General features: G+C 59.2%; 1 protein-coding gene across 4 annotated transcripts in view; it reads left to right on the top strand.

Annotated features, from left to right (window-relative positions):
* Positions 1-21,330, top strand: part of Pak4 (p21 (RAC1) activated kinase 4) — a 34,153-nt gene extending 12,823 nt beyond the window's left edge. For 2 of the 4 annotated variants that reach the window (XM_055594917.1, XM_055594920.1), the window contains exons 2-11: positions 8,011-8,149; positions 10,987-11,059; positions 12,450-12,713; positions 15,396-15,848; positions 15,974-16,420; positions 17,378-17,511; positions 17,616-17,742; positions 19,174-19,299; positions 19,739-19,873; positions 20,151-21,330. In XM_055594917.1, coding sequence (XP_055450892.1) covers positions 12,510-12,713; positions 15,396-15,848; positions 15,974-16,420; positions 17,378-17,511; positions 17,616-17,742; positions 19,174-19,299; positions 19,739-19,873; positions 20,151-20,306 — 1,782 coding nt within the window. In that variant the 5' untranslated portion in view covers positions 8,011-8,149; positions 10,987-11,059; positions 12,450-12,509 and the 3' untranslated portion in view covers positions 20,307-21,330. Of the gene's footprint in view, positions 1-317; positions 334-8,010; positions 8,150-10,986; positions 11,060-12,449; positions 12,714-15,395; positions 15,849-15,973; positions 16,421-17,377; positions 17,512-17,615; positions 17,743-19,173; positions 19,300-19,738; positions 19,874-20,150 lie in introns of those variants that run through there. The other 2 variants (XM_055594919.1, XM_055594918.1) reach the window with 2 other exon arrangements.

Genomic DNA, 21,330 nt, shown 5'->3' with positions numbered 1-21,330 from the left:
AAGTGAAAGCAGAGGCTGGGTGTGTGGCACACGCTTTAATCCCAAGGCTTGGGAAGCAGAAGCAAGTGAGCAGAAGCAGGTGTCTATGAGTTCAAGGCCAGCCTGGTCTACAGAGTGAGTTCCAGGACAGCCAGGCCTGTGCAGAGAGACCCTGTCTAGAAAAACAAAAAGCTGAGAGCAGGGACTGGAGCGCTGTTTGCACACCCAGTTCTGTGCAGCGTTCTTTCCAGCAGCCAGCAAGTGGAAGCAGCGCAGCGCCCCTCCACACATGGAGAGTGACCCGCAGGCACACATGATGGCGCTTATTCAGCTACAGAAAGGGATGAAGCCTTGGTAGGTGCTATTGTGTGGCTGAACCTTAAAAGCTTTGTGCTCAGTGGAAGAAAGCCAGGCGTAAGGAAGTGATTGCATGATTCCACCTGTACACAGGGCTGTCGGGGTACGTGAGGGCACAGGCAAGAAGGATCCTCCAGCTGGGTGCAGTTTCTGTTGGGGCTGGTATGAAGGCTGGGGTGAAGAGAGTGGTGATGGTTATACAACAGTCAGTGTATTTAAGACCTTGGGCGGTGCCCTTCCAAGTGGTTAAAATGATAAATACTGTGTGTCTTTACCACAGTGGGAAAAAAAAAAAATCACTTTCCTTTTTTACTTTAGAATCTCATTGGTTTAGAGATTCACATGTCCCTGGCCAACCTAGAACTCACTGTAGCTGAGGCTAGCCTCAAACTTGCCATACTTCCCTTGCTTTTGTGTCCTGGGTGTTAGATTTACAAGCAGACACCACCACACCAGGAATAAAAATCCCTTAATTTTTAAAACCCAGTGCTCTGAAACTGGATAGGTGGCTCAGAGGTTAAGAGCACTGGCTGCTTATGCAGAGGACTTGGGCTTGGGTCCCAGTACTAGACAGTCTGGCTAGTGAGATTTGGGTATCAGCCTGTCCCACCTCCCCAGAACTGGGATTACAGACCCATGCCCAGCTCGTCACACGGGTGCCAGGATCCGAACTCAGCTCTCACGCTTGCTGTCTCCCTAGTTGCTCTTTTTGTAGACAACCTTTCTGGCTGTCTCCCCTCCAAAGCCCCCACTGTCCTGGCTGCCATCCTCGGCTGCCTGGGCATGCTCCCTTCTACTTTCCTCCACACCCACTCTGGTCTTCTGGATCCTGCCCTCCCCAAGCAGACTTCGAGCCTCAAGTTCATGCTCGTCCCTGGCCTGCCACAGCTCCCCGTGGCCTCTCATGGCCTGCCTCCCCAACTCTGTCCTCCCCTCAGGCCCTGGCCTTGCTGCCTCTCCACCCAGCCTGTCAGCTGGGATTCCAAGTTTCATGTGTGTGATTGCCTGGTGAGCAGGCCCACAGGGCAGCTGGTGGACACGTGGCGACCTCCTGCAGAGGACCGAGTGCAGGGAATGACATTGCTGTGGCTGTGGCAGGCCACTGGGTAAGAGCGAGCGGGCGGGCCGGAGGAAAAGGGGGCAGAGGTGGGCCTGCCTAGGGGCTCCTGCTGGGGAGATGGCTTAGCTGTGAGGCCCCAGCTGGATTTCAGCAGAAAGGGAGATGGGCAGATTAGCTTTACAAAGGTCTGCCTGACCCAGCAGAACCACAAGCCAAGGTATTGGATAGACACTTAGTGGAAGAGGACATTCTACCAGCATCTAAGCGGGAGAGGCTGTCCAGTGGATGTCCAGTAGGATGGAAACCAGGCTGGCTGAGCCAATAGCTGGGCATACCTCTCCTGTGCTGCTGAGGCGACGCTGGTGCCACCGGTGGCAGATAGAGCAGCCCTGGCCTTGTGGAGGGGCTGGGAACACCTGCGAGATGCCTGCTGTGCCCCATCTGTTAGCATCTCTGTACTGCCTGTGAGAGCAAGAGACAAAGTTGCTGCCCAGCCATGGCTGCCAAACCAGGGCCAGCAGGCTGTGAGGTGAGGCCTGGTGAGGCTCCTTTCAAACCGTGACTCGGTGTAAGGATGGTGCTGAAATGGCCTCGCACGCCAGTGTCACAGCAGAACTGTTACTATAACAGGAAACCCTTTCTGGACCCCTCCAGAGGAAGACACAGGCCGTGCCCGCCATGCTCTGCACTCTCAGAAGCTCCCGGTCCTTCTCCTGGGCTGGGGATCGGACACATGGCTTTGGGCATCCAAGTGAGCTAGCTACTCAGCGCTGCTGAGCCCTGCACGTCCCCAGCCCCTGGCTGGCCTAGTCTGAGCAGGAGCTCTGCTGTTAGCTCTGCCGCCTCCTTTCACATTGTCCTGGGGATGACATAATAAGTTCTTGCTGTGTAGCCCTGGCTGAATGGCCTTCGCTCGCTAGTGTTCTAGGGGGACCTCGCATGGCCATCCCACTGCCTCCCCGGGGGGGGGGGGGTGTGTGAACTGCCACACCCAGCTCCTTTTCTGTTTTTGATCTTGAGATAGGGTCTCACCTTTCGCCCAGCATGATCTTGAACTCACTGGAGCCAGGCAGGCTTTGAGCTTCTGAGCCTCCTGACTCTTGGACCATCATCCTTTGCCCTTGCTTTTTGTTTTGCCTCCTTTGACAGTATCTCAGAGCGAACAGGCCTTTGTGCTTTATCCTGGCAGGGGCCTAGGCTCTGTCCTGAGATCCCCCTCCCCCGTAGTACAGGCCATCACCTCCCACGCTGTCCTTCTGGGGACCCAGGGGGTCACCACGAAGAGCATTTGTCCTGTTCCCACTCTCTGCTGCCTGCCAGGGAGCAGACCTTTGCACAGCCCATGTAGTACCCAGGAGAACATTTCCCCAGTGTGTTTCCACCTGACTGGTGCGGCCACCCACCCCCCAGGTGCCACGTGGCTGGGGCTGTTTCAGAGCAGGACCAGGTGCTGTCTGTAACAGTGCGCTACATTTTGTGAGGGTCTTTAAAGTGTGCAGCTGTAGTCACGAGCACGTGGGTCTCTCCAAAGGGAAAAAAAGGGCCTGGGGAGGACATATCCTGCCTCTGCTTACCTTTTGGTACGTAGTGGTATTGGTACCTTGTGACTGTGTCCTAGAGACAGAGGCAGAGATGAAAAGGAAGGAGACAGACAAGCTCCTGTGTGGCAAGCCATGATAAGTGAGTCACCACTCAGTACCCCCTCCTCTCTGTTTCCTGGAGCTGGCCAGAGCTGCCCGGGCCACACTGCCTCCCCCGACAGAGCTCAAACCTGCCGGGCTGGTTTGGGGAGGCAGTCCTACCTGGCTCCTCTCTGGATGCCTGCTTCCTAGGTGCCCTACCCCCACAGGGAGCGGTGAGGGAGACCTAGGAAGGACTTGGGCTGGGGGCCTCCCAGGCCTTGCTCTGCCTTAGGGAGGGAGTGGCTGGAGGAATGCAGGTGGCCCTGGCTACTTGCTGGCTATCCCCACTGTCCTAATAGGGACCACATGGTCATGGGCTCCAGAGGCTGTGCCCTGTGCTCACTGGGCCAGAGCCTTCTAGCCACCCCCTCCCCCAACACAGACGTTTTTTGGCCAGATTGCCTGCTACTGAGTTCTCATGAATGCTAGGAGCTTGGAGAAGTAGAAGTAGGGAGCGACACACAGCAGTAGACAGAGGTCATTGCTGCCGTGGCCAGCCCAGAGAACACCGTGGACAGCCTGGGCTGGCAGGAAATGCTTCCTGAGCAGTGCTCAAGGCAGGTGCTAGCTGTACACTCACATGCTTCTGACCCCAGAGAGACAGACCCGGAGGTCTGCCTCCACAGGCCTTACACAGGGCGAGTGCCCAGGAGACCTCTGCTCAGGCCGGCTGCCAGCTGGGCTCATCACAAGAGGATCAGGAGCAGAGGGAGGGGAGGAGGCCTGTCCAAAGTGGCTGCCTCCCCTGAGCAGGGGCAAGGGTCGGGAATGACCTGCCTAGGAACCCTGGCATTCGGCCTCCCTGTTCCTGTGGTACCCTAGGCCGCTCACACACCCTCTCTGGACTTCTTGCTGCTCTGCTGTAAAAGGGTCCTGCAGAATGGCTGACCTGTGCTGGGCAGTGGTGAGGCGAGAGGACCTCGGCAGGTTAGTGTGGCACGTGGGAGCCAGCCTCCGGACCACCGTTCACTCCTGTCTCACAGCTCCGCTTCCCGGGCTCCCAATCCCAGCCCAGGGAAGACAGGGGATGGGGCCCGCCAGGCTCTCCAGCTACCCCCGTCTCACATCACCCACTCAAACCCAGGGTCCCTCGGCCTGCCCTGAGGCCTCGGGAGGCACTGGCTTGAACCTAGCTCCTCCCCCATTGTTTCCAACCCAGTTGTCCCCCCAGCCACTCTGGTGTCTGTGTGTGTGTGTAGTTAGGAAGATGGGTGTGCCTGTTACAGTGGAGGCAAGTTCTGCTGAGACTGGGCTGTGGCTGGGGTCCCTGCCAACCCTTCCCTCTGTCCCACAGCTATGGGCCACTGGCTCTGGCCCCACCTCCCGCCTCCCTGCTTCCCGCCCTCTGTGTGTGGGCGCCACAGCCCCAGCTGAGCTGTTACCAGGGGTAGGTAGTGTCCCTGCCACTGTTAGAGAGCCTTGGGTACTCAGCCATCTGGCCAGTCTCTGGGCCTTCTAAAGCCTGTCCCTGCCCTCTGCACTTTGAGGTCTGGCCACCGCTGCCTGGAGAGATGGCTCAGGAAGCAGGAGGAAGATGGTGGAGGTAAGAAGGTTGCCTGTGGCCCTCTAGGAGAGGGCGGGACTGGCCACACCTTTCTTGGGTCCAGGGGTGGGGTGACTGTTGTTCCCATGCGTGAGGTGGCAGGCTCCTGAACTTGTCCGGTGCACAAGCCCCTGAGCCTTAGTGCCAACGTTTTCCTGGACCTTGAGTGGACTGGTGTCGGATGCTGGGGCTCATTGCTGCCTTGGCTTGTATGGGTCCTGGGGTCTAACCTTGTAGCTTGGATTATAGTTCTCAGCACATCCTTCAGCAGGTCTAGCATTTGTGAGACACAGGGATTGTGTGTGAGTGTGTACCCTGCGCCTCAGAGATGCTGGGGCCTATTACGTATCACGGCTCATGCCGTGTGACTGTAGGTATCTTTTGGCGGGGGGGGGGGGGGTGTCCTCAGCCCTTTCCACTTGCTGAGCCTGGGCCTGCCAGCTACTTCCCTGCTTCTCAGTGCTGGTGCCTGAGTTTGAGGGGCAGTTGCTCAGCTCTGCTCACTCACCTCATCACCTGCCAGCGCCTCCCGCCCCGATGACAGCTGCTGCTCATGCTCCAGGAGCCATCAGGTGGAGGGTGGGTGGCTAGGCTCTCTGGCTAGTGAGCGGTTCTCTGGGGTAACTGCATACGTGTGGGTGGGCAGAATGCCCACCTGTCCGTGGGCTTGCTTGGGTCACTGTTGTAGGGCCTGTGATATGACAAGCCTATGTTGTGCTAATAGCTGTCACTGGCTGCAGGGCGTGGGCTCTGTGGGGCCGGAGGAGGTTCAAGGAGGCCTGGAGCCTCTCTTCTGCCTCCCCTTCCTGCTTCAGAGGAAGAATGAATGAGTGAATGAATGAATGAATGAATGAATGAATGAATGAATGTATGTGAGGTCCCCAGCCCTTACCTACGCTTGGGTTTCTGTGGCACCTGTCCTGTCCTGGGCCCTACGGGGATGAGCCGTGGATGCCCACACCTGGCCAGATTGGAGGCAGTAGCCAGCAGGCAGCTGGTCATCCCGCTTACCCTGCAGCTCACCCTCATAGCCCCGTGTGCACACCGCTGGGGATCCATGTGGCTGCAGTGGCCTAACCCTGGCCTTCTGGAGGCTCCCAGTCTAATGGATGAGACAAACCGGTCCCAGACAGTGGCAGTCTGTTGTGTCTCCCCTCCCAATGCTGGGGAAAGTGACGCTCACATGTCTTCTGGAGGGAACGGTGGCCAGTGTCCTCACTGGTGGGCTTGTTGAGTCACTGTCTCGTGCAGCAGCAGCCTGTGTGAGGGCCCTGGCTAGACCCTATTCTGCGTGCCTTACTTGTGCCGGCTAACTGTCCCCAGCAGGTGGGGACTGTTACAATTGCGGTTTACAGACAGAACACTGAGGTCCACAGAGGACAGGTGATGTGTCCAGGGGCGTGCAGCAGGAATGGCTGAGCCAGCACCTATGTCTGGGCCCACAGAGCCCCTGGACTGAGACGGCCCTATATTAGGCAGTGGCCAAGAGAGACAGGCCTTGTGCTAATGGGGCTGTCCTTCCATTAGGAAGAAAATGTCCATACAAGACCACCCAGACAGACCTTCCAAGGAGACGCTGCCCTGGCAGCTTAAAGAAAGAGGACAGGATAAGAAGGTGAAGGTGGCCAGGTTGGGACATTTCTGTGCCCGTGCTATGCATGGCCTACTGAGGGAAGCCAGTGCTGCCTCATGCCGGGATGAAGGGAGCACAACTGTAATGGCTTCCCAGATGTCCGGCCTCCTGACACCAGCGCCCTGTCTCTGTGTCGTCGCTTTGTGGGGACTCATTGCCAGGGGTTGGGCCCTTACCTGTGGCTGCAGTACAGAGCCGTTCTCAGGTAACCCTCCGAGGCCATGGCTTAGGTGGGTGGCCCCCAGAGTGTGAGGACCTGTGGCAGCTCTCAGAGGGTGCCCTTGGTAGCCCTCGCTGTTGAGGGTTGCCCAGCAGCTTGGAAGGAGGCCTTACCTCCTTCCCTGTGCATCACAGTCAGACTCATGACCATGCCAGGAGCATCGCTCCTCTCCCCAGTATTCACTGAGTGTCTGCCGTGTGCCAGACCCTACTCAAGGTGCTAGGGAACCATTTGGCAGGGGTTGGGGGTTAGAGGAAGGTTTGTGGTGCCAGGAAGGGATAAGGTCATGGGGAAGTCGAAAGTTGTGCCCCACATTCTGCTAGGGATGGACATAGCCTCTCTGAGTTGTTTGTTTGCTTGTTTTGTTTTTTGACCTAAAGTAAAAAAACTGCTCTGGAACTCACTCTGTAGAGCAGGCTAGCCCCTAACTCAGAGATCCACCTGCCTCTGCCTCGTGAGTGCTGGGATTAAAGGCGTGCGCCCCCGCTGCCTGGCTGCCTGGCTGTGTTTTTATGGGCACTCAGACTTGAATGTTAAAAAGTAAGCTGGCAGTTCTGAGCAGAAGGCTGTGTAGGTACGTCCTCGCTGGAGGACGGCAGAGGGAGGGCCAGCTTCGTGGCATGTGCCGGGGCTGCGGGCAGCACTGGAGGCACGTGGCCAGCGCCGTTAGCATCCCCTGCTCACGACGCCTTCTCCTCTCTTGGGTCTGGGCATTGTCAGCCGTTCTCTCTCCATACACCCCGTAGGTCCTTCCTGTGGAGTGCAGGCCTTGGCTGGAGCAGGGGCCACTGAGAAGCCGGACCCTCATGGGTGTTATAAGGCCCACTCTTGAGAGCGGGTATTTTTGTGACTCGGCGCTAAGTGGCCCTGGGCAGTGATTTCACTTTGGTGAGCCTCAGTTTCCTGGTTGGAGAAACAGGAAGGGAGAGGCTTCCCCACCCACTCATGTCTGTTGGGGGCCACGGTGACCAGTTTATGCACCCGGCACATGTCTGCCACAGTTCAGGCTGTGTGAGCCCCAGTGTGGCAGGCTGACCTGCCATGCTGGGGGGTGGGGCCTGCTAAGCACTCTCAAGTGGGGGAACTGGAGGCCAGTGGCCCCAGCCATGTGCCAAGCAAGGCAGGCCTGCAGAGTTCACATTCCACTGGCACCTTCTCATTGCGTTGGTTTTTGGAATGAGCAGAGCCTGTGCACCCCGGCCCCTCCACAGCCCCCAGGAGGTCCAGGCCTGCCAGATTGTCACAGCCATCTCCCTGGTTCCCTGTTCCTGTCCCTCTCCGCCTAGACCCTTCTTGAATCTCCATCTTGCTTGATGCAGCCGTAGTCAGCCCCATCACCAACTCTTCCCTCAGCTGCCCCTCTGTACCAGCAGGCCTCCTTGGCTGCATCCAACAGGCGCCTGCCTCCGGACCTTCACCCTGACTTTTGTCACCTCCTGGCTGCCCCTGTGCCAGAGCTCAAGGCGTCTTTGGACAAAACCTCATGCAATGAGGACTTGATTGACAGCTCCTTTGCTTGTGTTTCTTTCCTCTCAGAACTTAGGTCTGCTCTGCAGACCTTGGGTGGACCTGGTTTATCAACAGCCGTCTCTCACTGGTTTGAACCCTGCAGCAGCTCTGCAGAGCTGTGGGCTGAGCAGACTCCACCTCCGAGGTCACTCAGATGGGCTGATAGGTAGGTGAAGGCCCAGTAACTATGACAGATTGCTTGTGAGTAGCGGGTGTCTAATGAGGAAGGACCTGGGGCCATCTGGGAGGAGTTAGGACTCCCTGAAGAAGTGGGGTCACAGCAGGAGGCTGTGGGAGAGTAGGGGTGTTAAAATGGCCTGGGTGGGGGCTACAGATGACAGCCAGAGCTGACTGTGGGGAAGAGGGCATGGGCTCAAGGCAGGAATCAGACTCCTCTGTTGTCTGTCAGCTCAGTCCTGGAAAGCAGAGGGCACACTGAGGCAGGGAGGGCTTCCTCGGAGCTGGCGGCTCATTCCTTCAGGAGTATGGGAAGCAGAGGCATTTGCCTCATGAGAGGTTGAAAGGGGAGCAGGAGAGACTGGGAAACATTCCCACAATTTGAGGAAATCAAGAGATTTTTTTTTTTTAATTGAAATAAGCATTTCAGTATAGTTTTTAGTGTTGTCCTTGGCTGGCTGGAGCTGCCTGCTGTGCTGCTCCCCCTGTCACTCTTCAGGGCACCCAGTCACCCCTTCACCTCTAGGGTCCAACAAGGTTCCTCAACACTGGGTCAGAAGAGCCCCTGCTGGAGGTTTCTGGGAGCCGGGGGCTTGTGTTGCTGACTCCCCAGGGCCACGGTGTCCCTCATGGTAGAGACGGGCGTGCCGGCACCACAACAGAGGGAAGTCCACTTGGTGGCAGGGGCAGGTTTTCAGGCATCTTTCTCTGGCCAGCTGTCTCAGCAAAAGCCCTTCGAGGGGGTCCAAGACTCGTATCTCCCATAGAACTGGGACAGGCTAGGTGGGAGGGAAGTCCAGCCCTGCAGTGCCAGCACAGGAGAGGGAAGGCGAGGTCTGGAGCCAGGTAGAGGCAGCCCGGTGGCCAAGACCAGCCGCCTCACACGACCACAGGCAGGTAAGGTTGCGGCCTGTTGTGTTCAGATCTGCAGACCTCTCACTAGCTGAGTGCCGCACGTGAGCTTTCCTCTCTGGAGACTCACCAGAAAACGGGGGTAAGGAACTTCCACCGTAGGGCTATGCAGGGGCCATGAGGCTGGCCACTGCTGGCAGGGTCTGGGCCAGAAGCAGGGACCACAGACCCTGGTAGAGGTGGCCCACTCTGCCCTGGCTTTAACTGTAGGTGTGTGAGGAGACACACTCCTCTGTGTCTCATGGAGCTCGTGGCAGCATCTTCTGGGTCAGGAGCAGAGGCTGAAGGACGCTGGGTAAAGTGGCTCGAAGAGGCGGCACACAGTAGATGCACACTCCTGCTGGCTCTTGTCAGGCCTGGGCCTGAGCTTCAGGACCGGCGGCTGGGAGGAGTCTTCGGTGCCTTGCTTGTTTTGTGTTCTGACTCCTTGTAAAAGCTGCTGGAAACAGCTGCTGTCTTCACCATCCTAACAAAAGGAAACTGAGGCATAGGAGTGGGGCTTTTTCCCCAGGGTCACATTTTGAGTTTCCTGGCATGAGCTGGATCTTCACATGTATAAAAACCAGGACATACAGTGCTGGCTAGCTGGCAGCTGGGGTTTGAAGGCTTGGGCCACAGGGCTCTGAAATTCTGAGCTGGCCTAGGAGAGCCATCCCTGCCCAGGAGGTCAGGAGCTGTCTGAAGGGGCCTGGGTGGGGCCTGCACCAGGTCATTATAAACACGGCCAGTTCCTCTGTTTGTCCTTCCCTCCATATGCTGCCCAGAGGAAAGGGGTGGCCCAGGCAAATATCCGGAGCTGTGCCCTTCCGCCCCTTCTCCTGCAGGGCCACAAGTGGCTGCAGGACGAGAGGTGGCTGGGCAGTTACAGGTGGAGGTGTGGTCTTGTGGGGAACATGGGAAGGCACTGCCGAGTGCTCCCCATCTTTTCCAACCTGAGCATTTCCCCGTGTTCAGTGAGAGGTCACACACTACCCAGTCTGGGAGCTGCCTTGGGGCTCCCTTGCGTGGGAGGAGGGAGCTGAGAGTAGAGCTAAGAGGTCAAGGTGAGGATCAGGCTAGACTAGGAGGACCCGGAGCTGCAGGTCGAAGCACCAGGCTCCACACTGCACCAGGCAGCATGAGGTGTGGCACTGTTGGGGTTGGAGAGACAGGCCTAGTGCCAAGGAGGGCTGGGGAGCCCTGGCACAGAGGTCAAGGAGCTGGGCATGGGCCAGGCAGGAAAGGCTGGGGGGAAGGGTGCATGGCGCTGTGCCGTGCTGAGAACCCAGAGGTGCCCGCTCTGCCCACAGCCAGAACCCCTGGACCTGGGTCAAGCAAAGAAACTAGACCAGCTGGGAAAGCCCTGTCCAGGCCTGGGGCTGACCACCTGCTGGCCTCTTGGGACCAGTTGAGACAGGTTGGCTGCTGAGTCCCCACCTGCCTCTCACTTGGCTGTGCTGCCAAACCGGTTTCCCTGGCTGGCTGCCCAGTACTGTCCTTGTGGGCTGAGCTGGTGGCTCCCAAGGAGAGCTGTGAGGGAGATGAGGAGAGTCCATTGGGGCTCGCTGGATGCTTGTCTACAGCCACAGCACCAGCCAGCTCTCCCCAGGGCTGGGGCTGGATGCTTGTCTATACCCACGTCCCCAGCAGATTCTCACAGGGCTGAGGCTGGGCGCTGGCCAGAGGTGCCTGCCCACCTCTGCCAGGTCCTGGGCCACCACTCAGGAGCGCCTTTTAAAGGAGGTCTCCCCTTAGCAACCTGCCATCCCTCCATGGTGGGGTGGCACTTTGTGGGCCCAGCCCCTAGCAGTGTGCGTTGTCACCATCTGCCCCTGGGGACACCTGAGTGGGTCACAGGCCATCCAGGCTGTCAGCCACGGTACAGCGGCTGCCTGTGAATGAGTGAGTGATGGCTCTTTTCCTCCTGTCTTACAGATGAGTAACTCGGAGCCTCGGGAGGAGACCTCACCCACGAAAGGGTGTTTCTAGCCGGCCAGCTGCAGCCCAGGTCTGTGTGACCACACGCCCTCCACAGTGCCAGCCTCCCTGCCAGAAGGACTGGTCAAGGCAGGGAGTGGGAGGCAGAGGAGGGTTCCAGGCTGCCTGGCTTCCATCATTTCTTGAGCTCTCTGTGGGTGCCCCCACCTTCCTGTCTTCAGCTGGGATGGAGCCCAGGCCTCTGCTGAGGGCAGTGCTCTGCTGCTGGGCTGCAGCCCAGGCCTTTTCATTATTTTATTTTGAGACAGCTTCACCAGGTTGACCAGAATAGCCCAAATTCACCCTCTATCCCGGGAAAGCTTTGAACTTGCTCTGCCTCCTGAGTAGCTCCGATTGCAGGCCTGTGTGCCTGACTGGGCTCAGCTTGGTTTTGTTGTTGATTATTTTTGATTTAGTTTTTAAGTTGTTCTGGGTAGGGTGTTTTGCCTGCATGCCTGTATGTCTGAGCACTGCATGTGCGCCTGGTGCCCTTGAAAGTCAGAAGACAGCATCAGATTCCCCTGGGACTGGAATTACAGACAGTTGTGAGCCACCATGTGGGAGCTGGGGATTGAACCCAGGTCCTCTGGAAGAGCAGCCAGTGCTCTTACCTGCTGAGCCATCTCTCCAGTTTTCACTGCCTTTTTTGAGACAGGAGCCCTCTGTGTCATTTTACCTAGCATAGAAGTCACCAGGTAGACCAGGCTGGCCTTGAATGCATAGAAATCCACCTGTCTCTGCCTCCAAGTGCTGGGATTAAAGGTGTGCACCACCATGCCTGGCTCACTCTTTGATATCTGACTGGCGTTTGCTGAGCAGTTATGGCTGGTCACTATCTAAGCGCCCAGCTCAAGACTCAGGCCCTAAAGACAGGGGAACTCGAAGTGTAGAGGGCATCCTGTGTGTCTGCAGCCAGTCTGGTGGTAGCGGCCAGACTGGAGGCGGGGCCTGTTCACTGTGCCCGGTGCGGGGCCCAGAAGAATTGTGGATGCCACAGGTTAAGGGCAGGTGAAAGCAAGGTGATGGGCAGCAGGCTGTGTGGTTGGGAAAGGGTTCAGTGCTGACACAGAGCTGGGGGGAGGGACGGAGGGAGGAAGGAAGGAGCTCTTGGGATAGCAGGGAAGGAAGGGAGTTCCAGGCAAGGAAACTATTTGCTCTGCAAAGGCCCTGGAGTACAAAAGCTGGTGTGAAGGTGATGGGGTGGGCTGTATGAAGTCTCTGGGCTACAAGGAGTTAGGACTCTGAGTGGACAGCTGGGCCTGTCTCCTGCTCACAAAAGTAGCTGCCCAGAGGGCCCAGGGAGAAGCTGCTGCCCCCTGCTGGTATGTGGGAGAGCGGCTGAACCAACCAGGGCAGAAGTAGAGAGCTGGAGAAGGTTCCCTGCCACTGACCCCACCTCCCTCGGTACTTCCTTCCTGCAGGTGCTGTAAGGGCCCAACCACCACCTCTCACACGCTCACTGTGCTAAGATCCCTGGAACCATGTTTGGAAAGAAGAAGAAGCGAGTGGAGATCTCAGCCCCATCCAACTTCGAGCACCGCGTGCACACGGGCTTCGACCAGCATGAGCAGAAGTTCACAGGGCTGCCCCGCCAGTGGCAGAGCCTGATTGAGGAGTCGGCGCGCCGACCCAAGCCCCTCATCGACCCCGCCTGCATCACCTCCATCCAGCCTGGAGCCCCCAAGGTAGTCATCAGCACACCACAGCCCCGCAGCTGCTCCTGGCTCTGTAGCCCAGGGCCAGCCTCCCACCTGCCAGCGCCATCCGGGAAGATCATGCTGGCCCCTGACCTCCACTCTGGCCTCAGCACCACACACTCTACCTTGATCTCCCAGGGCCTGGCTTCCGGTGGGAGACAGCTCACTCCCAGACAGTGTCAGGGCTCAGGCAGGGGATACCTAGGCTGCATTCCAAGGGCTGGGAGCAGCTGAGGTAGATGGGAGCAGTGGCTCCCACGAGACACCAAGCCATGCAGTCTTGTCGTGGTAGCGTTGGACTGAGACCCGAGCTGTGCATCCGCCGCCGCAGTGTGCAGTGTGAGCATTGTGGTCTCGATGCCTGGGCGCAGACTGCAGCCACACAGGCCTTGTGGTAAGAGTGCCCTGCCGGTCCTCCTGAAGCCGGCTCTGCAGCTGGAGCCATGCGAGGATGGTGGGGCCCAGGGCGCACAGCCTGGTTTGTGGAGTGGGTGGAGCTGGGTGTGCCTGTGGTCAGCAGGCTGGGTGCCTGGCCACAGCTGGCTCAGCCTCTCCTCCAGCAACCCGCCAGGGTCTGCAGGAGAGGGGCAGAATCATCAGGGTGCCCGCAGCCACAGAGCTTGGGCAGCTGGGGTCTTCCTGATATTTCTGTGGCCCTGTGGGGTCATGGGAGAGCCTTGGCGGCTGTCTCTCCATTGCTTAGAAAAGCCCTCTTGTCGCCTGAGTCTGTGTGGGCCAGCTGGAAGCCAGCAGCAGCCAGAGTCCCCACGCAGCCCCCTCTGGCCCCCACTCCATGCCCCGGTGAGCTCTGTCGCCGTTGCTCGCAGCTGTGTCCATGCTGGTATCCCAGAATTTCAGCCCTGCTCCTCTCCCTCTCTCCCCCCCTCCCCACCTCCACACCACTCCCCACAGTCCTGCACGTCCAAGGTTCTTGACCATTGACCTCAAGTTCTAATACCAAAGCCTAGCAGGTACCCACTGAATGAGAAAAAAGAAAAAGAAAGAAAGAAAGCAAAAAGGGCATAGCTACTCCTGGGCGGAGGAAAAAGTTTGCTGTAGATAAAAGGGAGAGGTGTCAGAGATAGCTGGGAGAATCCAGAGTGGACATGACCCTGAGCAGGCCGTGTGAGAGGGGAGGGGAGCCAGGAGACCAAGAGGTCAGCGGTTCAAAGGCAGAAGGAGCAGCACAACAAAATGGCTGGATTGGCTGGAGAAGTTTAGGGTAGGGGCGACAGATGCCAGTCAGAAAGACCCTGCAACCAGTAGGACTGAGGGTTGCTGTGCTGACTAGGCACCTCAGGTAGCCATTTGTCCTGTGTTTGAAACCTGCCATCCACCTTTCTTTCTTGGCTCCCTGGACAAGGCCAGGCTTCCAGGCAGCCAGCCAGGGCCCAGAGAGGCGGGGACCACAGCAAACCAGCAGGAGCCCTGTGATTCCGGGTGGTTCCTGTGGGCTCAGCATCCCTCAGCGTGTCAGGCTATCCAGGTCCTGTCTTTGCCCGCCACCTGAGGGCAGTGCTGGGGCAGCTCCCCATCCTCCTTGTCTCCTCCCTCCTCCCTCCCTTCCTTCTTTTGCAAAGTACCTTCTGGGTGTGGACACTGATCTAGGACCCAAGACCTGGGTGGACTGTAAATGGCAGAATGAGTGCTCAGTCTTGGGTTGCTCACAGGGGTCAAGCAGCATGTGGGTGCACAGCCATGTCAGCTGGCACAAAGGGCCTAGAGCAGTGGCTTTCAACCTGTGGGTCGCCCCTTTGGGGTCACTTACCAGATAGCCTGCATATCAAATAATTATTACGATTCAAACAGTGACAAAATTACAGTTATGAAACAGCAACAAAAAAAAAATAATGTTATGGTTGGGGTCACCACAGCATGAGGAACTGTATTAAAGGGTCACAGTGTTAGGGAGGCTGAGAACCACTGGCTTAGAGGAAAAGGGGGAAGAGCCAGAGAGGCCTGTGGGCTGGCATTTAACCTAGGTGTTAGCAAGGCCTCAGAGAAGTATGTTTTGATCAGAGACCCCTGGGAGGGGAGCGGGACAGCCATGGAGACATTTAGAAGATGTAGGTTGTGGGCAGGGCAAAGAGCTGGCGGACACATTGCTGTATCACAGGAACGGCCTATGTGCCCAGGGCTTGGGGTATAGAGCAGCCAAGGAGACCGCAACTCGGTGGGGCAGGGAGATGTGAGGGCTGGTGGTCCAGACGTATTCCACCGGACATTTGCTGCATAGCTCCCTCGCCTCTTAAGCCTTGACATTAGGCTGTGGCTTTCCTGTCCTCTGCCCTAGGGGATCGGATCACGTGGTTTGGGGGTTAAAGACGCTGGCAGCCGCAGGGGAGGAAGTGCCGAGCCAAGCCGCCTGTAATTTGCAGCTCTTGGGGCTGATCACAGGCTGGCTGTCCTCCCTCACCCAGGCCACGGGGCAGAGCTTGCCTGCTGCCAGGCTGGGAGCCAAGGAGAGTCGAAGAGGCACTTGTTGGGGAGCCCCCAGCGTGGGCAGTGGGATGACCCTGGGGCCGCAGGGTCCCGTCACCCCGCTTCACCGTCAGCATGCCATCATTTCACTCGTCTCTGTCTTGTTTCTGTGTTGTATTGTCCTGTGTCTGCGTCGGATGCACAACCGTGTCCCCTTCCTGCCCTACCCTGCCATTGCCTGGATCCCAGACCATCGTGCGGGGCAGCAAAGGCGCCAAGGATGGGGCCCTCACGCTGCTGCTGGACGAATTTGAGAACATGTCGGTGACGCGCTCCAACTCCCTGCGCAGAGACAGCCCACCGCTGCCCGCCCGTGCCCACCAGGAGAACGGAATGCTGGAGGAGCGGGCAGCCCCGGCCAGAATGGGCCCTGACAAGGCTGCAGGCAGAGGCCGGGCCACAGGCCACAGCGAGGCAGGCAGTGGTGACAGGCGGCGGGCAGGGCCAGAGAAGAGGCCCAAGTCTTCAAGGGAGGGCCCAGGAGGGCCGCAGGAGGCGTCCCGAGACAAACGTCCCCTCTCCGGGCCTGATGTCAGCACCCCCCAACCTGCCAGTCTGGCCAGTGGGTCGAAACTAGCAGCTGGCAGGCCCTTTAACACGTACCCTCGGGCTGACACGGACCACCCGCCGCGGGGTGCCCAGGTAACCCTTTTCCCGCTTCAGCACCTCAGCATCACAGCCACACCCCATCCCTACGAGTTCTCATCCTGACTAGCTGCAGTCCAGAGCTGACATGCTCTCCACTCACAGCGCCCCTTCTGTTGCAGGGGGAGCCACACAGCATGGCACCTAATGGGCCGTCAGCAGCAGGCCTGGTCGCCCCTCAGTCCTCCTCGTCCCGGCCTCCTGCTCGAGCCCGCGGCGCGCCCAGCCCAGGAGTGCTGGGGCCCCATGCCTCTGAGCCCCAGCTGGCCCCCCCGGCGCGGGCCCTTGCTGCCCCCGCTGGCCCCCCTGCTCCCGGGCCTCCCGGGCCTCCCGGGCCCCGCTCCCCACAGCGGGAGCCCCAGCGTGTCTCCCACGAGCAGTTCCGGGCCGCCCTGCAGCTGGTGGTGGACCCCGGGGACCCGCGCTCCTACCTGGACAACTTCATCAAGATCGGCGAGGGCTCCACGGGCATCGTGTGCATAGCCACCGTGCGCAGCTCGGGCAAGCTAGTGGCCGTCAAGAAGATGGACCTGCGCAAGCAGCAGAGGCGGGAGCTGCTCTTCAACGAGGTGGGTGCTCCGGAAGCCAGGCGCTGACCTCACGGCTGGGCCAGCCTGAGGCTCCGGCCGGTGCCCGGCCAAGTGCCCCAGCCTTGTTCAGCTAGTTTTGGGCCTGCGCTCTCCCGGCAGACCTCCTCCTCGCACGGTCCCCGTGTCCCCTTCAGCCGGTCCCACTCTCCTGAGCCTCGTTCCCTCGGCCCTGGTTTCCGCTCCAGCTTTTCTCTCGGGGCTGCTCTGCACACTCCACACGTAACGTCCTAGCGCGGGCCCTCGACTTCGAAGCCTGTGCAGACCCTCCTAGTGTCCCCCAGGACCTCGAGGCTAGCCTGGCTCCTTGCCCGATCAGGTCCCGTTCCCATCTAGCTCACAACCGGGCGCTTGGTTGAGCGCAGCCTCTGGCTCTGGGTGTCAGCAGCCTTGGTGAGTGGGAGTGTGGCGGTGCCTTGGGCCTCGCCTGCAGGAGGCCCCTGAGGTCCAGTGTGAGGCTGTCCAGGTCCGCGTGCCCGTCTCCCGGCTCGCCCTCCCTCCCTCCGTATCCCAGGCTCCATCCACACCAGGCTCCGCCTGCGCTGAGCGCGCTCCCCTTACCGCCCTTAGTGCCCAGAGCCCCTCCTCAGTCCTGTGTCTGGAGGTGTTCGTTAATGTGTACCTACACACGTACACACACTTGCACACACACACGCCTTTTAGCTTTTCTTCATACCTGCTTGCCCTCTGTCATCTACGTCTCTTGACGCCCCTTGCTAGTCAGACCGTGCAAAGACCAGCCAGGACGGGCCAGGGTTCGAAACCTACACGGTGGGTCCAGGCTGCACCTCTACAATGAAGTGTGCCTCAGCTGGCCTCCACGTCTTCCTGGCCTTGAGCTAGTGTGCCCAAGGACAGCCTGCCGCAAGGAGCGGAGGCTGCGGCGCCGGGTGCGGGCAGGGGCAGTGCCCACGCGCCCAGCGCTGCCTGTGCCCTCAGGTGGTGATCATGCGGGACTACCGGCACGAGAACGTGGTGGAGATGTACAACAGCTACCTGGTGGGCGACGAGCTCTGGGTGGTCATGGAGTTCCTGGAGGGGGGCGCCCTCACCGACATCGTCACCCACACCAGGTGCTGGGGCTGCCCACGAGAGCCAGGGCCTCCGAGGTGGGGGTGGGTGGTGAGGCCGGCCCCAGGGTGGGACACCCCCAGCAGGGCCCTGTCTGCCCATGCAGGATGAACGAGGAACAGATTGCCGCCGTGTGCCTGGCTGTGCTGCAGGCGCTGTCGGTGCTTCACGCCCAGGGTGTCATCCACCGAGACATCAAGAGTGACTCCATCTTGCTGACCCACGATGGCCGGGTGAGTAGGCGGGGGCTGGATGTGTGAGGCAGCTTTTCCTCTTATTGTCGGAACAGCCTGAGGGGGGGAAGTGTTTTTCTTAGCATCTCAGAGGTTTCAGTTCATTGAGAAAGTTGGTGCTGATGGCCTCCTCCCTTCACTGCAGCCTGTAGAGCAGTGCCACCTCCATCCGGGTAGCTCTTGTCCCGCTGATCCTCTGAAAGTGTCTCAGACGGGCTCCTCCCAGCCTTCTCTAGCTGATGGTCAGGGTAAACCATCAGCCCTCATGCCGGGGCCCTGGATCCTCTACTCTTGCTGCTCTGACAGTTGAGCCTCTGGAGGAGCAGCTGGCTGCTCTGTTTGTACAGAACAGCTCAGAGTAGGGGTCCAGGCTGGTGGGAGGCACCCCCCACAGACCTGGAAGCCAGAGAAGAGGGCTTGGGCCAACAGCCACAGCTCCGAGCTACACAGTTCACAGCCAAGCAGCCGCCGGCCGGCCTCCCTTCTTCGCTTTTGTTCTGTTTGTTTGTTTTTGTTTTCATACAGGGTTTCACTGTGTGGCCTCTGGCTGGCCTGGCTCAGGCTGGCCTTGAACTCATAGAGCTCCCCCTACCTTTTCGGTTTTGGTGGTTTTGTGTTTGTTTTTGTTTTTTTGGTTTTGTTTTGCTTTAAGATGCTGTCTTGTGTGTGTCCCTGGCTGTACTTGCTCCACTGCCCAGGCTGGCCTCTAGCTCCTGTCTTAGACTCCTGAGAGCTGAGACTACACAGCATGCGCCATCATCTCTTTCCCATCCTCCATCAGGACCTACAAGGGCCTCATTGCCCTGGCACTCGGCATTGGGTGCCTGGGCCACGTTTGCTGTGGACCCAAGTGCCATGTCCCTCTTGGTCCTCATGTCATTCCGAGTGCCTCCCTCACTGTAGCAAGCCAGGTTGGAGCACAGGCCTGACCAAACCTCCAGCAGCCTGGACCCTGTGGTGTGAAGCTGTTTAGACTGAGGTCTTGACCCTGAGTGTGGGGCCGTGGTTGAGTCAGGTAGTACCCATAGTTCTTCTGGGCCAGAAGAGCTATAAACATCAGGAGGGCCAGTCGTAGCAGAGGTGCATTCTCTCAGGCATGCGCTCTGTGTGTGGGCGTGTCTGTCTCTCGATGGCTCGTCAGCTCTCTCCCTCTCCCTGGCTCTCACACAAGCTGGGCTGTGTTCCTCTTGATCCAGTGAGTGCCTGGCTTGCTTCCCCTAGGTGCAGGCTGGGCTCTCAGAGCAGCCTGTTCTGGTCCCTGCCGAGCCTTGGATATCTGCAGGGCCTAAGGCACATCCCCTGAGAACCTTGGGGAACCTCAGGGCCCTGCCAGGAGGGAGCGGAGCTGCCTGACCCCCCTGCTCAGTAGAGCCTATGTCTGAAGGCAATCAGGTAGGGGCACATCTGACCTACAGCCCCTGCCTGCCCCAGGTGAAGCTGTCAGACTTCGGGTTCTGTGCCCAGGTGAGCAAGGAGGTGCCTCGGAGGAAGTCGCTGGTGGGCACACCCTACTGGATGGCCCCGGAGCTCATCTCCCGCCTTCCCTATGGGCCAGAGGTAAGCCCAGTGCTGGCCTAGCTGCCCAGTCCCAAGCCGCCTGCAGGGAGGGAGCCCGAGTGTCCGTTATCTGAGCATGAGGCGGCAGCCGTTGCTAGGACGAGGGTGGCACCTTCATTCTGGCTGTAGTCACCACCTGAGCCTGCGCTTGATGCTATGGCCTGCCCGGCCCTGAGATTCTTCTCCTTAGCAGTCAGCAGACTTGATCCCCATGAAACACGGGGGTGGGCAGGCTAGAGCAGCGGTCCTCAGGGGGTGAGACTCCTCGGGACTGTCAGGTTGGCCTGCTAGGTGGCACACCTAGCAGTCTGTGCCACCTGCTGTCGCCTAGACCTGAGGCTTGAGGTTGGCAGCCTTCCGCCATCCGCAGGGTCCCCTCCTCCTGGGGCTTGCAGAGCATCGCCGCCCTCTGCTCAGCCCTGTGCCCCCTCCCACCCAGGTGGACATCTGGTCTCTGGGGGTGATGGTGATCGAGATGGTAGACGGGGAGCCCCCCTACTTCAACGAGCCACCCCTCAAAGCCATGAAGATGATCCGGGACAACCTGCCGCCCCGACTGAAGAACCTGCACAAGGTGAGCAGAGCTGGGCTGTGCCCTTGCTGCCTGCTGGAGGCGCCCCAGCCCCAGAGCTTGCAGGGATGTCCTGCTGGGGAACTTGCAGGGGGAAGGGCCCACCCCAGCTTCCACCGAACCACAAAGTGGGGAGGAAATGAGCCTTAGGAGCCCGTGGGTGTCCTGCCCTTGTGGCCCTCTCTAAGACTCCATCAGGCCACATGATGTTATAGGAACATCCCACCCCACCCCCACCCCTGCGGCAGGTGAGGCTGTCCTGACCTCTGACCCTCTGCAGGCCTCACCATCTCTGAAGGGCTTCCTGGACCGCCTGCTGGTGCGCGACCCAGCCCAGCGGGCCACGGCTGCCGAGCTGCTGAAACACCCCTTCCTCACCAAGGCCGGGCCCCCCGCCAGCATCGTGCCCCTCATGCGCCAGCACCGAAATAGATGAGCCCGAGCTGGGTCCTGAACCAAAGAGCCCCGGGCCACCCTGCCCGGCCAAGGCCAGGAGAGGGCCAGCTGGCTCCCACAGCCCATGAGACACTCCGGGGTACAGCCATCACTGTGGTGGGGGCTCATGGGACCCAACTGCTGAACTCTGGTTCTGCTCCCGTGACTTGTAAAGCCACGCTGGGACATGTGGAAGCAAGTGGGGCTCCCGGGTCCCTCACCCTCCAGGACATGCCCCTCCCCTGTGCTCCGTGCACAGGAGCCAGGGCGGCTGCCTCATCACTGGAAAATCTGTATCAGGGGCCACTGGGGCAGAGATGATACTCTAGGGCGTGTGTGGAGAGAGAGCGAGCGTGCACCAAGAAAGTCCAGCTCCTCTGTCCTCAGCCTGCAAGTGGGCATCTCAGGCCTTGGCTGGTGCCCAGCCCCTGACCCTGAGCCATTGAAGGGTCAATCATGAATGTCTGAAGAGTGGCCTTTTCCCAGAGTCCCACCGTCTCTCCGCAGGAGAGACCTGGGGCCTCCCCTCCCCAACCTCTGCAGCAAATGACTACTGCACTGGACAGCTCCGTTTTCTAGAAGTCTATTTATATCGTCCTTTTATAACACTAGCTGTGTCTCAGCCTGGGGATGGGCGACCTCTGACCTATAGGGTGGCCCAGGGACAGAACCGCTTTGAAGAATCGGGCTCCTGTCCTCCACCTGCTGCCAATCCTTCAAGTTAGTTTTACAATTAAAACACTTTCTTGTTTTGTGCTGTGTGGAGGCTGCTGTCAGGCTGTGTGCTGAGGGAGGCTTGGGGCCTGGGAACCCAGGCTTTGTTGGAGAGTCACTCCACCATCCTACTCCCTTTGTGGGCCAAGACTCTGGAAGCAGCCTGTTGGCCCGGGTTCAAGTGCCTCAGTTCCCACGTCCCCGTGGCCCAGAATTCTCATTCTCTCTCTCCCTCCCTCCCTTTTCTCCCCCCACCCCCACCTCCAGTGTTTCCTCTATTGTAGGAACTAATAAACTGGGCCGTGTGATGA

This window comes from Psammomys obesus, unplaced genomic scaffold (genome assembly GCF_907164565.1).
Source record: "Psammomys obesus unplaced genomic scaffold, mPsaObe1.curated_primary_1811, whole genome shotgun sequence".
Classification (NCBI taxonomy): Eukaryota; Metazoa; Chordata; class Mammalia; order Rodentia; family Muridae; genus Psammomys; species Psammomys obesus.
Note: the sequence above shows the minus strand (reverse complement) of the source record. Positions and strands in the feature narration are given on the sequence as shown.